At 34.4% G+C, this 14,150-nt stretch overlaps 1 protein-coding gene across 3 annotated transcripts in view; it reads left to right on the forward strand.

Moving 5' to 3' along the window:
• REDIC1 (regulator of DNA class I crossover intermediates 1) overlaps positions 1–14,150 on the forward strand; it is a 117,923-nt gene that overhangs the window by 71,836 nt on the left and 31,937 nt on the right. For 2 of the 3 annotated variants that reach the window (XR_015721667.1, XM_045776515.2), the window contains exons 10-11: positions 7,273–7,342; positions 11,451–11,533. Coding sequence is in view for 2 of the 3 variants with exons in the window: in XM_045776515.2 (XP_045632471.1) it covers positions 7,273–7,342; positions 11,451–11,533 (153 nt within the window). In the remaining variant the exon portion in view is untranslated. The remainder of the gene's footprint in view (positions 1–7,272; positions 7,343–11,450; positions 11,534–14,150) is intronic. The other variant, XM_045776519.2, reaches the window with a different exon arrangement.

The following is a 14,150-nucleotide window of genomic DNA, read 5'->3' on the forward strand; positions in this document are numbered from 1 at the left end:
TCTAATACTTGTTATTTCTTATCTCTATGGTATTAGCCATTTTAACAAGTGTGCGGTGCTATCTCATTGGGGTTTTGATTTGCATTTTCTTGATGATTCACGATATTAAGCACCTTTTTGTGTACCTGTTGGCTATCTGTATGTCTTCTTTGGCTAAAATTCTGTTCAGTTCCCCTGCCCATTGTTTAATTAGATTGTTGGTATTTTGCTTTGAGTTGTAGGAGTTCTTTACACATTTTAGATATTAACCCCTTATCAGATAAATGGTTTACCAGTATGTACTCCCATTCTGTAGGTTGCCTTTTCATTTTGTTGATTGTTTCCTTTGCTGTGCAGAGGATTTTTTAGTTTGATGTAGTCTCACTTGTTTAGTTTTACTTCAATTGCATTTGTTTTTGGTGTAAATCCAAAAAAATCTTTGTCAAGATCAGTGTCAGAGAGCTTTACCACCCCCTATGTTTTCTTCTAGCAGCTTTATGGTTTCAGGTCTTACGTTCTTTTATTCCATTTTAAGTTAATTTTTGTGTATGGTGTAAGATAGGGGTCCACTTTCATTGTTTTGCATGTAGCTGTCCAGTTTTCCTAGCACCATTAATGAAGAGACTTTCCTTCCCTTATTGTGCATCTTTGGCTCATTTGTAAATTAATTGGCCATTATGTATGATTTTCTTCTCAGCTTTCTATTATGTTCCATTGCTCTGTGCCTGTTTTTATGCCAGTACCATACTGTTTTGATTACTGTAGTTTTTTCCTTCTTTCTTTCTTTCTTTCTTTCTTTCTTTCTTTCTTTCTTTCTTTCTTTCTTTCTTTCTTTCTTTCTTTCTTTCTTTCTTTCAGATTTATTTATTTGAGAGAGAGAGAGAGCACGAGCAAGAGGGGAGAGGCAGAGGGAGAAGCAGGCTCCCTGCTGAGCAGGGAGTCCAATGCAGGGCTTGATCCCAGGACCCTGAGATCATGACCTGAGCCGAAGGCAGATGCTTAACTGACTGAGCCACCCAGGCACCCCAGATTACTGTAGCTTTCTAATGTTTGAAATTAGGAAGTGTGATGCTTCCCGCTTTGTTTTTCTTTCTCAAGATTGCCTTGGCTATTCATGGTCTTGTATGGTTCCATATAAATTTTAGGATTATTTTTTCTACTTCTGTGAAAAATATCATTGGAATTTTCATAGGGATTGTATTGGATCTGTTTTGGGTAGTATGGACATTTTAACAAGATAAATTCTTCCAATTCATGAGCACAGGTTATCTTTCCATTTATTTGTGTCTGCAATTTCTTTCATCAGTGTCTTATAGTTTTCTGTGTACAGATCTTTTACCTCTTTGGTTGAATTTATTCCTAGGTATTTTATCCTTTTTGATGCAATTGTAAATGGGATTATTTCCTTAATTTCTCTGATAGTTCATTATTAGTGTATAGAAATGCAACTGCTTTTGTATATTGATTATGTAACCTGCAATTTTACTGAATTTATTATTTGTAGCAGTTTTTTGGTGGAATGTTTAGGGTGTTGTATATATAGTATCATATTATCTGGAAATGTAGGTAATTTTAATTGTTCCTTTCTGTTTTGGATGCCCTTTTTTTTTTCTTGCCTGATTGCTCCAACTAGGACTTCCAGTATTATGTTGAATAAAAGTGGTGAGAGTAGACATCCTTGTGTTGTTCCTGATCTTAGAAGAAAAACTTTCAACATTTTACTATTGAGTATGATGTTAGCTATAGGCTGAACATATATGGTTCTTATTCCGTTGAGGTATGATCCCTCTATCTCTTTTGTTGCAAGTTTTAATCATGAATGAATGTTGAATTTTGTCAAATGCCTTTTCTGCATTTTTGAGATGATTGATGTTTATCTGTTAGTGTTGAACCATCTTTACAATCACAGAATAAATCCCAGTTGATTGTGGTGTGTAATCCTTTTAATGTATTGTTAAATACAGTTTGCTAATACTTTCAAGGATTTTTGAATCTGTGTTCATTGGGATATTGTCCTATAATTTCTTTTCTTGTGGTGTCCTTTTCTGGTTTTCATATCAGGGTAATGCTGGCTTCATAAAATGAGTTCAGAAGTGTTCCTTTCTCCTCTACTTTTTGGGAAGGTTTGAGAAAGATAGTAATTCTTTTTTAAATGTTTGGTAGTTTGATAGAACTCACAAGTGAAGCCATTGTTCTAGACTTTTGCTCATTGGGAAGTTTTTGATTATTAATTCAATCTCTTTACTAGTAACTGGTATATTCATATTTTCAATTTCTTAATGAATCAGTCTTGGCAGGTTGTATGTTCTAGGAATTTTACTAATTTCTTCTAGGTCATTCAGTTTGTTTGTTTATCATTGTTCTCAGTAGTCTCTTATGATCGGTTTTTCTGTTATCAGTTATAACATCTCTTTCATTTCTGATTTTGAGTCCTCTTTTTTTCCCTTTTGAGGTATAGCTAAAAGTTTGTAATTTTTATCTTTTCAAATAACCAGCTCTTAGTTTCATTAATCTTGTATTGTCTACTGAGTTTCTGTTTCATTTATTTCCACTCTGATCTTTGTTATTTACTTCTACTAACTGTAGGTTCAGTTGATTAGTTTCTTGAGGTATAAAGCTAGGTTGTTTGAGATCTTTCTTGTTTCTTAATATAGGTGCTTATCACCACAAACTTCCCATTTAGAACTGTTTTTGCTGCATGCCAGAGTTTTTGTATTTTTGTATTTCCATTTTTATTTGTGTCAAGATACTTAAAAATATTTTTTGATTTTTTTTTTCAGCCACTGGTTGTTTAGGAGCATGCTGTTTAATTTCCATAGATTTATCAATTTTCCAGTTTCCTTCTTGTAATTTTTATTTTCATACTGTCATGGTTTGACAACATGGCTAGTGTGATTTCAGTCTTCTTAAATTCATTAAGACTTGTTTTTTGGCCTAAAATACAATCTATCATGGAAGATATTCAGTATGTGCTTAGGAAGAATGTGTATGCTATTGCTTTTGGGTGAAATGCTCTGTATATATCTGTTTAGTACATCTGGTTTAAAGTGTCATTGAAGGCCAATGTTTCCTTAATTGATTTTCTGTCTGGAGGATTTATCCATTGATGAAAGTGGGGGTATTCAGGTTCCCAACTACTACTATGTTGCTATTTCTCTCTTTAGGTCTGTTCATACTTGCTTTATATATTTAGATACTCACTATGTTGGGTGCTTATATATTTTCAAATGTTGCATCCTCTTCTTGGATTCATCCCTGTTTCATTAGATAATGACTCTTTTTGTCTCTTAATTACAGTCTTGTTTTAAAGTCTGTTTTGTCTATGTTTACCTACTGCAGTTGTCCTTTGGTATCCATTTTCATGAAGTATCTTTTTCTATCCTTTCACTTTTAGTCTGTATGTGTCCTTATGTGTGAAATGAGTCTTTGGAATGCAGCATATAAATGGATCTTTAAAAAAAAAAATGCATGTGGCCACTCTGTATCTTTTGATTGGAGAAATTTATTTAGTCTATTTATGTTTAAAGGAGTTATTGATAGACATGGGCTAATTGCCATTTTGCTCATCATGTTTTGGCTGTTGTGTAATTCCTTTGTTGTTTCTTCTCTTGCTCTGTTCTTTTGTGATTTGATGATTTTCTGTAGTGTTAGATTCCTTTTTTTAAAATCTTGTTTATTTACTATAGGTTTTTGCTTTGTGGTTACCATGAAGCTTATATAAAACAACTTCTATTGATAACAGTACATTTTAACTTGATAAAAACTTAAGTTCAAATGTATTCTAAAGCCCTATAGTTTTACTATCCCCCCACCCCGAACATTGTATGTTTTTGATGTCACAACTTCTTTTGGTTTTATGTATTTATTAAGATATTATTGTAGTTGGTTTTACTAATTCTGTCTTTAACTTTCATACTAGCTTTGTAAGTGATTAAACCACCCCCTTTACAACATTATCTTGAATTTTAGTATATATTTACCTTTACTAGTAAGTTTATACTTTCATATGTTTTCCTGTTACTAATTGATAACCTTTTATTTCAGCTTCAAGAAATCCCTTTAACATTTCTTGTAAAGCGAAGTCTAGTGATGAATTCCTTTAGCTTTTTGCTTCTTTGGAAAACTCTTTATCTCTCCTATTCTGAAGGACAGCTTTGCTGGGTAGAATATTCATGATTGGTAGTTTTTCCTTTCAGCACTTTGAATATATCATGCCACTTTCTTCTGGCCTGCAAAGTTTCTATTGAAAAATCTGATGGTAGTTTTGTGGGGATTACCTGTATATAACAAGTTGTTTTTCTTTTGCTGCTTTTAAAATTCTCCTCTTGTAATTTAATTACAAAAACATAATTTAATTATGTGTCTTGGTGTAGTTTCTTTGGGTTCAGCTTATTTGGAACTCTGCTTCCTTCCCCAGGTTAGGGAAGGTTTTGGCCATAATTTCAAGTAAGTTTTCTGTCCCCATCTCCTTTTCCTTTTGGGGCTTCTATAATATGCATACTAGTTTGATATTGTCCCATAAGACCCTTAATGCTATTTTCACTTTTTTTTTAATTCCTTTTTGTTGTTGCTCCTCTGATTTGACACATTCCACTGCCCTTTTTTTGAGTTCCTGATCCTTTCTTTGACTTCGTCAAGTTTTCTGTTAATCCTTTCATTATATTTTCCAGTTCAGTTACTGTATTCTTCAGCTCTGTGATTTCTGTTTGGTACTTTCTTATATTTTCTGTTTCTTTGTTGAAATTCTCACTTTGTTCTTGGATTGTTCTCCTGACCTTAGTGAGAGCATCTTTATGACTGTTATTTTGAACGCTTATCGGGAAAATCACTTATCTTCATTTCACCAAGGTCTTTTTCTGAAGCTTTATCTTGTTCTTTTTTTTGTAGCATATTGTTCTGTGTCTTCATTTGCTTTGATTCTATGTTGGTCTCTACTGTTAGATAAAACAGACACCTCTCTTAGTCCTGAAGGAGGGGCCTTAAGTAGGAAATAAAACCTGTGTTTCAACCCACCCCATCTCTTGGTTGTCTCTCAAACCTTTGTGATTTTCCAAGTAACCTACTTTATTTTTAGTAGTTCCAAGTAGTTGAGGGAATGCCAAAACCTGCCAGTGTCCCAATGGGAAGGATCTCAGTTAGTACTCAGATTCAGTTTGATTGGAAGCTGCACCCTCAGGTGGGAGCTTTTAAAGTATGCAAATGTACCTCTTTCATTGCCAGACTTTGAGATGGGCATCTGTCTGTTCCCTCTGCACTAAGCCCTGGTGTGATAGCCAGTTAGGTGTTCCTTTGTTTGCTGTCATCCCGTTGAATCTGTGAACCTAAGCCCTTGCTGGCCATCAGAACCAGGTTACCAAAGAAGGTGTCCTCTGGGCAGCAACTACAAAAGCTGAGATGCTGTGTGTTTGTGTAAGCTCCTTTCTTGGAGACACCAGTCTGGGGTAAGGCAGAGGGAGTATGAAGGTGGTACCTGCTGGCCTCCACAGAATCTGGAGAGGATTTCAGGTGGCCCCTAGATGTGTGTTTCATTAGAAGCTTTCCCCTCTGGCCAGAGGTATGAGGATAAGCTAATATACGTTTCTTTCACAGAAAAAAAATGGGTGTTTCACTCAGCTGCCTCATTGATGCTCCCTGGGTGGGTAGCTGGTTAAGAACTCTTTTTCTGTTTGTTGCAGTCCTGTGGGACCTGCATACAAAAAGCCCTGTTGGCTATCAGAGCTGATGATCAAGGGACATCCCATGGGTGGTAGCTGCAAAGACTGGGATTCTAGATGTGTGCATCGGGAGTGTTTTCAGGCAGTACCCATGACCTGAGACAAAGCAGAAGGAGAGTGTGAGGATGGTGCCTGCTGGGCTCTACAGTCTTTGGAGAGTATTTCAGTAGGCCTTTAGGTGTAAATTAGAAGCCTGTCACATAACATATATAGTACCAGAGCAAAAATATAAATGCAATAGAAAACTCATTCAGAAAACAGAAGAGAAAATATAGAGCTACTGATCCATACCAATTATGAAATCCAGCTTGGCAGGCATTGTGAAGGCTTGTTCTCCTGGGGTATGGGAGAAATTCTTTGAATAATTTCGTTTCTTCTCTTACGGATGATCTTCTCTGTCATTTATCCTCTATAAACAGATCTGAGGTAGGTATTGCTTGCTTTGGGGTCTATATAGCTGTCTCAACTTGTGTGTTGTGGTGCCAGTTTAGGGCTTGAGTGTTTTAAGAGCTGAACATATAATACTTTTTAAATGATTGAATAGTGAGATTAGAGAAGAGACTGTGCTCCATAAAGTTATTCAGGACCCCAAGCTGACGAGGACTTTGCTGTCTTTAACTGGTGGTTTCCACATGTGTTGATATCAGATAGCAGAAGGGAAACAGAAGTAGAGGATTGTGGAGAACATTTTTATGGGCCAGGAGTAGTAGTGGTGTACACCACTTTTGCCTATGACCAGAACTTAAATCACATGTCCAAATCAACTCCAAGGGAGGCTAGAATATGTAGTCTAGCTGTATGCCTAAGGAGGAAAGGGAAATAGTTTGGTGAACAGCTGGACAGTTTCTCCTTTATCCTACCTGTGTTTATTAAAACACTCTATCTTACCAACAGAGAATATATATATTTTTCTATGTCCAGGATACATTTGCAAATATAATTCATGTAGTAAGCCGTAAAGAAAGATTGAGATTTATCTAAGAGATTCATAGTCACATTCTCTAATAATTCATTAAGTTGGAAATCATCAAACAACAACTAAAGATGCTTAACCTCCCTTACCTTCCTGGAAATTAAACACTCTGGATTTTAAAAAGAAAAAGATAAAAAAAAAGGAAAATGAAAATGAATTAGAAATTACATAGAAATTGATGAAAACAAAAACCAATGGTTTGTTCTACAGAAAATTTATACTTTGTGGGCTTTTATTATTTAAAAAACCTGAAAATGTATAAACTGACAACCAACTTAAGATATCGAACTTTAACAGAATAACCCTCCAGATTGCTCTCATATTTCTGCCTCTGAGCTTCATTTACTGTGTTTACCTCAAGCCTTTTCTTTCCATCAGTTTTCTTAGTAAGTGTCTATTCTGTTGCTTGCTGTTTCAAAACATATTTAAATTTTATTTTATTCATCACAGGCAAATTTTTCTTTGTAGTTTTAAGATCATCTTTGTTGAATTAAAGTAATATAAAGGAAAAGTACTATAAAATGAATTGGTGTGATTAAAAGGGAGATATTAATGGGTATTAACTGTTTATACTTGGAAGTTGTTAAAATTTTGTTTTTCTTCTAGATTCTGATGGAAGAAGGAAGAACCTGTTCTTTAAAAGACAGACCAACATCTGCTAAGAATATCTGCCAGTGTAACTATAATGAATTTTATTCTTTAAAAAACAAAACAAAACAAAAACCTAACATTTAAATGAAAATCAGTCGTGTTTTGTGGGGTTGTTTTTGTTGTTGTTGTTGTTGTTTTCAGATTTTTGCCAGCAAATATTTCATAGATATTTTAGAAATAATAGCAGTGCAACTGACTCTTTAAAATTTCTCTTACCCTTTATAAAATATACATGAGTATATACAATGTATATATACAGTTCAGTGAATAATAAAACTGATACCTTTGTATATAGTTTGTAGCTTAAAAATAATGTATACTCAGTACTTTTGAAGCTCTTCTCAATTGCATTTCCTATCCTGCCCTCTAGAGGTAACTATTATCACAAATATTTTCTCCTAATTTATTATTGGTTTTTGGGTTGTTTTTACTTTGCTTATGGTGTTTTCTGCTTTTGCAAAAGGCTTAACTTTTTTTATGTACTTAATTTTATCAATCGCTTCCTTTATACTTTTGGATTTAATTAGAAAGACTACACTCCCAGATTATAAATTAATTCACTTATATTTTCTTCTAGTATTAGCACAATTTTATATTTTTACATTTAGGTCTTTAATCCATTTGGAATTTATCCTAAATTAAGGTGCAAGATACGTATCTATTCAGGTTTTTAAAATGCATCTTTTCCCTAAGTACTTGTGATACCACCTTTTTTATATAGTAACTTTCTATGTATACTGGGGTCTGTTTCAGGGATTTCTGTACTTTTCATTTCTCTTTCTTAATCTTCATGGGCTAATACCATACTATTTTTATTATGATTTTATAGTGTGTTTAATTTCTAGAAGAGTTACACCTCCCTTTACACTTTTTAAAAAAGTTTTTCTGGCTATTTTTAATTATTTTTTCATATAAACTTTAAAATCAACTTGTTTAACTCCAGAGAAATGTTTTAATTTTTATTAGGAAAATGTTAAGTGTATATATTAACGTAGTGTGAATCATCAACCTAAGGATGTTAATTAGCCTATCTTAAGAACAAGGGATGTTCTTCAATTAATTCAGTCTAATTTTGTATTTTTAATATTTGTTTAAACCACGTTTAAGTACTTTAAAATTTTTCTTAAGTAGATTCTGCATGTGTCTTGTTAGATTTATCTGTAGGTACTTTTGTTGTTTTGTTGCTGTTTTAGTGTGAATATGTATCCAATTTTCTTTGCATTAAGTAGGATTTTGGATTTTGAGCTTAGGCATATGTGTGTTGATTATTTTATTGAGAATTTTTTAAGGAAATGATTTGGGAGGAATAAGTAATTTGGGAAAGAGTAATTCTTGGCATCTCTAAAAATGATTATTAACTTTTCTTCATAGGTCTTTTTTTTTTTTATTGTGGCAAAAAACCACATAACATAAAATGCACCTTCCCAGCAATTTTCAAGTGTACAGTACACCTTCCCTCCCCTTTCCCCACAGCCCCTGGCAACCACCATTTAACTTTCTGTTCCTATGAATTTGAATATTTTAGATATATAAGTGGAATTAGGCAATATTTGTCTTTTTGTGACTGGCTTATTTCACTTAGCATATCCTCAAGGTTCATTCATGTAATGCTATGTGGCAGGATTTCCTTCTCTTTTAATGCTGAATATTATGCCATGTGTGTAACCACATTTTCTGTATTCATTTGTATGGAGACATCTAGGTTGCTTCCACCTTTTGGCTATTGTGAATCATAACTGCAATGAACATGAGTGTACAAGTATCTCTTCAAGCTACTGTTTTCAGTTCTTTTGGATATATACCCAGAAATGGGATAGCTGGATCATATGTTACCTCTGGTTTTAACATTCTGAGGAACTTTCATGCTGTTTTCTGTAGCAGCTACATCATTTTACGTTCCCACTAATAGTGCACAAGGGTTTCAATTTCTCTACGTCCTTGCCAACACTTACTGTTTTTTGGGTTTTTAAATTTTTATAGGTTGGCCATTCTAATGGGTGTGAGGTGTGATACCTCATGGTGGTACAGATCTTTTAAAATGGTGAATTTTACTAATGGACTTTGTAATATGGACCATCCTAGCGTTTTTATAATACATCCTACCAATTTATGATGTATTATAATTTTGCTTGCTATCCTATCTTACCATATCCTGTTTTAATTTAAAATTTGTAATTTTAGTACTTATGTAAGATTTTTACATTGATAATGTGAGGTTTGCCTTTAGAGTATGTGTGTAGGTATGTGTCTGTGCAGTCTTTCTGATGTTTTGGTATTAATGTCATATACCAGATTCATAAAGAATTTTAAAGCTGTATAATGTAAAAATTGAGGCTATTTGAAAGATTTCTTGAAATTTGTATTCCTTGCCTCTTCTCCACCCCAATTTCATTGCTTTATGGCAGATCCTCATCACTTCATAACGAGTTTATTGAGTTAATTTTCTAACTGACCTGCTTTTATCCAGTCTCACCCTTCTTTAATCTGTCTTCAGTTAGATGTGTTTGTAGATAATCTCAAAGGCAAATTCCTTTAATTTTAAAATGTATCCTTACATTTTCTTTTTCTTCTACCCCATTTTTTTTTCTACCCCTTTTTCATCTTTTCTCTCTGCAAAATGTTTATTCATCTTTCAAAACCTATTCTTTATATGTGCTTTTTCTTTTCTTTTTAAATTTTTTTTCATTTATTTATGTATTTGAGAGAGAAAGAGAGCATGAGTGAAGGGACGAGCAGAGGGAGAGGGACAAGCAGACTCCATGTTGAGCACAGAGCCATGGGGTTCGATCCCATGACCCTGAGAGACCAGGACCTGAGCCGAAATCAAGAGTTGGATGCCTAACCAACTGATCCATCCAGGCCACCCCTATGCTGTGCTTGCTTTCTTTCTTTCTTTCTTTCTTTCTTTCTTTCTTTCTTTCTTTCTTTTTTTTTTTTTTAAAGATTTTATTTATTTATTTGACAGAGAGAGAGACAGCCAGTGAGAGAGGGAACACAAGCAGGGGGAGTGGGAGAGGAAGAAGCAGGCTCATAGCGGAGGAGCCTGATGTGGGACTCGATCCCAGAACGCCGGGATCACGCCCTGAGCCGAAGGCAGATGCTTAACCGCTGTGCCACCCAGGCGCCCCTGCTGTGCTTTCTTAGTAGCTCTTCCCAACTCTCTCTTTCTCTGAGCTTACCACACTTAGTTCTCTGTTACTTTTGTACCTTCTGTGACTTCTGTTGCTGCACCTAATTTTGTGACTTTTTCTTTTACACAGTATGTCTTTCTCCATTAAAAGATTCTGAACACTTTGAGCATTGTAGGCATGTCATGTTTCCCTACTATTACAGTGCCTTACATAAATTAATTACTCGGTTAGTGTTGAACTGAATTGACATTTCGATCTGCGTATCTTTTCTTACACTGCTATAGGTAAGATATTAATTCAACAGGCATTTGTCTTCTGTTCTAATGACTCTGGGTTTACTGTACCTATGAAGTAAATAAACCTTACTAGGGGGAACGCTCTTAGATTATGGTGTTAGTAAAATCCTATCATTTACTTTTCTGTACTCTGCTTTCTACTATCAGGGAGAACCTGAACTACAGGCATATTTCCTTCTAGAATGATGAACTAAGGGTATTGGAGTTCAGCTAGGTTCTCTCTGCCTCTCAGCTGACTGATGGTTAGATTCTGTTACAGAGAGCATTAGTCCTGATTTTTTCATACAATTTTGATTGTACAATGAATCTTCATTTACTGGATTAGCAAATATCTCACCCCTTGTGACTTAATAAACTTGGCTTATTTCTCCTTCCTGTAGTTGACACTTTAAATTATTTGTTCTTAAAAAATGGTTTGTCTACTGGGAAAAAAAATCCAATTTCTTTATTCTTTCTTCCCTTATGTTGTATACTCTTATTTTACTTATAGATACAAATGTTTTAAGTGTAGAATAAACCCATAATACCCTGTCAGAAATGCAAGCTGCCAAGTATACAAGATTTTAACTAGTTTTTGCACACTTCAAAGTGCTCTAGAGAATGTCAGCTAAATTTATTTTACCAGCAAATATCTTCTGCCTGTGTATATATACATTGTGGAGCATTAACAAATACCATTCTTCATCAGTTAAACCTTTATTTTCAGATCTTGATTCTTCACAGAGTAGTCAGTCTACCAGTTACTCTCCAAGGCCAACAGATAGTTGCTTCAGTTCTAGTTCAGAGATGGTAAGTTACTTTTCTCTTCGCTTATTAATTTATGCTCTATTAATTTGGAATTACTTGTATTTCTCATAGTTTTGCTTTACATTCTGAAAAAAATAATTGTCAATAAGTGGTGAAAATAAATGTAAAGAAAATATTTAAAGTGTAAGAAACTTATAAACAGAAATGTAAAATTGAAATGTAAATGAGTGTCATTCATTCACATTTATAAAAACGATGTGTTCATTGTTATTTACAAAAGCCACCCTTATCAAGATAATGTGTGTGTATGTGATAAAGTTGTATTTCTTTTGAAATGCCTTTTAAAAGTTCCTACTCACAATAGTTTAAAACCTAAAACAACTAAGAATATATAGTAAAGTCTGAAGACTTATATGAAGAAAACTATAAAATGTTGAGTAATGTAATATGAATAATTGGAGTGACATGTTATGTCCTGAGTAGGAGTGCTGCATTTCTCATAAATCACGTGTTTCAGTGGAATTCTTCGTTAAATCTCCCATCTTTTTTTTTTTTTTTTTTTGTCTCTGGCTCACCATCCAAACTGCCCTTGCTAAGGAAGAACACCAGTGACCTCTATGTTGCCAAATTCATGGGTCACTTTTCAGTTTTTATTTATGAGAACTAACAATACTGGTAGAAGTGATTTATTTTCTTCTTTTTGCTTTTGTGATAGCACAGTATCTTGGTTTCCTCATACCTCTTTTAATTCTACTTTACGCCTTTGCTGACTCTCTTCCATCCCTCCCCCTGTATAAATGTTGTAGTGTTTAGGGTTTGCTACAGGACTCTTTTCTTCTCTTAACTTACACTCTAAACTCTAGGTGGTGTTCTATATCCCATTGACATATGCTATCTGACTCAGGACAGTTTTCAACTTTATCACATTAGCCTACATTCTTATTTAGATGTCCAGTTTCCTGTTTGATATATCTTCTTGGATATTTCACAAAAATCTCCTTTTCTTCATACATTAAACTGAACACTCCCTGATCTTTGCCCCAAATCAGTTTCCTGATAATTCCTGTATTAGTAGATACCTTTTTTCTCCGAAACTCAATTGCTCATGCCAGAAATTTAGTTAACTTTGCCATTTCTTTCTAGCTTATCAGTTTTCTTAAACACATTCATTCCATCACTTTATCCAGTCAGTTCTACCTCCAAAATAAATTGCATATTCATCTACTTCTCTCAACTTCTGCTGTCAGCACACTAGTCTAAAGTACTGATATATTGTTCTTGCACTGTTGTGGTTGTCTCCTGGGAGATCTCTCTACTTCCACCCTTGCTCCACTTTCTTTTGTTTGCAGTCAACATGATCTTTTGAAAACCTAAATTGAATCATGTTATTTCTGTGTTCAACTATTCAGTGGAAGTATGTTTTACTTTAGAATCTAAACGACTTACGGTGGCTATAGACCGCGTGTAACCTGGCACTTGGCTACATGTCCAGCTTCTAGTATTCTCTCTTTTACACCACATTCCACATGCACTATTTTTTTGCTTTCCTTAGCTTATCAGTCTCTTTTGTGTTTCAGGACCTCTATATATCCTGTTTCCTCTGCCGTACTCTTATTCATCCTCTAAGTCTCAGTTCAGATATGTGACTTCTAATAAAAGCCCCTCTTTGGCTCCTCAGTTAGGTCCCTTAATGGGCCACCTGGGTGGCTCAGTCAGTTAAGCGTCTGCCTTCATCTCAGATCATGATTTTGGGGTCCTGGGATTGATTCCCACATTGGGCTCCCTGCTCAGCATGGAGTCTGCTTCTCCCTCTGCCCCTCCCCCTGCTGCTTTCTCTTCTCTCTCTCTCTCTCAAATAAAATAAAAATTAAAAAAAATAAAGTCTCTTAGTTATACTTACAAAGTGTTTCATACTTGTTCTTTATAATGCTTTTCTCAATTTGTAATTATATGTATGTATATGATTATTCAGTTAATATCATTTCCACCCGTGAGAATGTGCTTTAATAGGGCACCAACCATGTCTGCTTCACTCACATTGCAGATGCTAAAGGAATATTTTCTTTATAAATATAGTGAGCTTGTTTTCTTTAATGTGTGCCCAGCCAGTCTCAGTGCTATTTCTTGGGCTTACTTTTTACTATTTTAGTGCCAATCCAGTGAGGCCTGTACCTCATTCTGTGGTTTTTATGTTAACTCGGCCCTTTTTTTTTTTTAAGCTGGAATAATCAGTACTAAATAGAATTTTTGTTAAAAAATGTTTTGGTTAGTTCAGTAATTAAACGATAAATTTTCATGAAGTTGAAACATTCAAGCTAGCAAACTGAAATCTACACCTATTAAAAGTTTTTAAAATTTGACTTTTTAGAAAACAGTTGAGATACTTATTCTTTTTTTTGAATCTTACTCTTTTTTTTTTTTTTTAAGTAGGCAGAACACAGAGCTTGAACTCACAACCCTGAGATCAAGACCTGAGCTGAGATCAAGAGTCAGATGCTTAACAGACTAGTCCACCCAGGTCCCCTGAGATATTTATTCTTATTTAACTTTTCTTTTGTCTGTTTGATTTCCTGTTAGCTGATACTCTCCTTAAATTAATACCTTTCATGAGACTGGGCCCATAAAAGCTACAGTATAGGTATTTTTTGACTTAGTAAGT

This window comes from Ursus americanus, chromosome 25 (assembly GCF_024610735.1).
Source record: "Ursus americanus isolate L20-20 chromosome 25, mUrsAme1.1.p, whole genome shotgun sequence".
NCBI lineage: Eukaryota > Metazoa > Chordata > Mammalia > Carnivora > Ursidae > Ursus > Ursus americanus.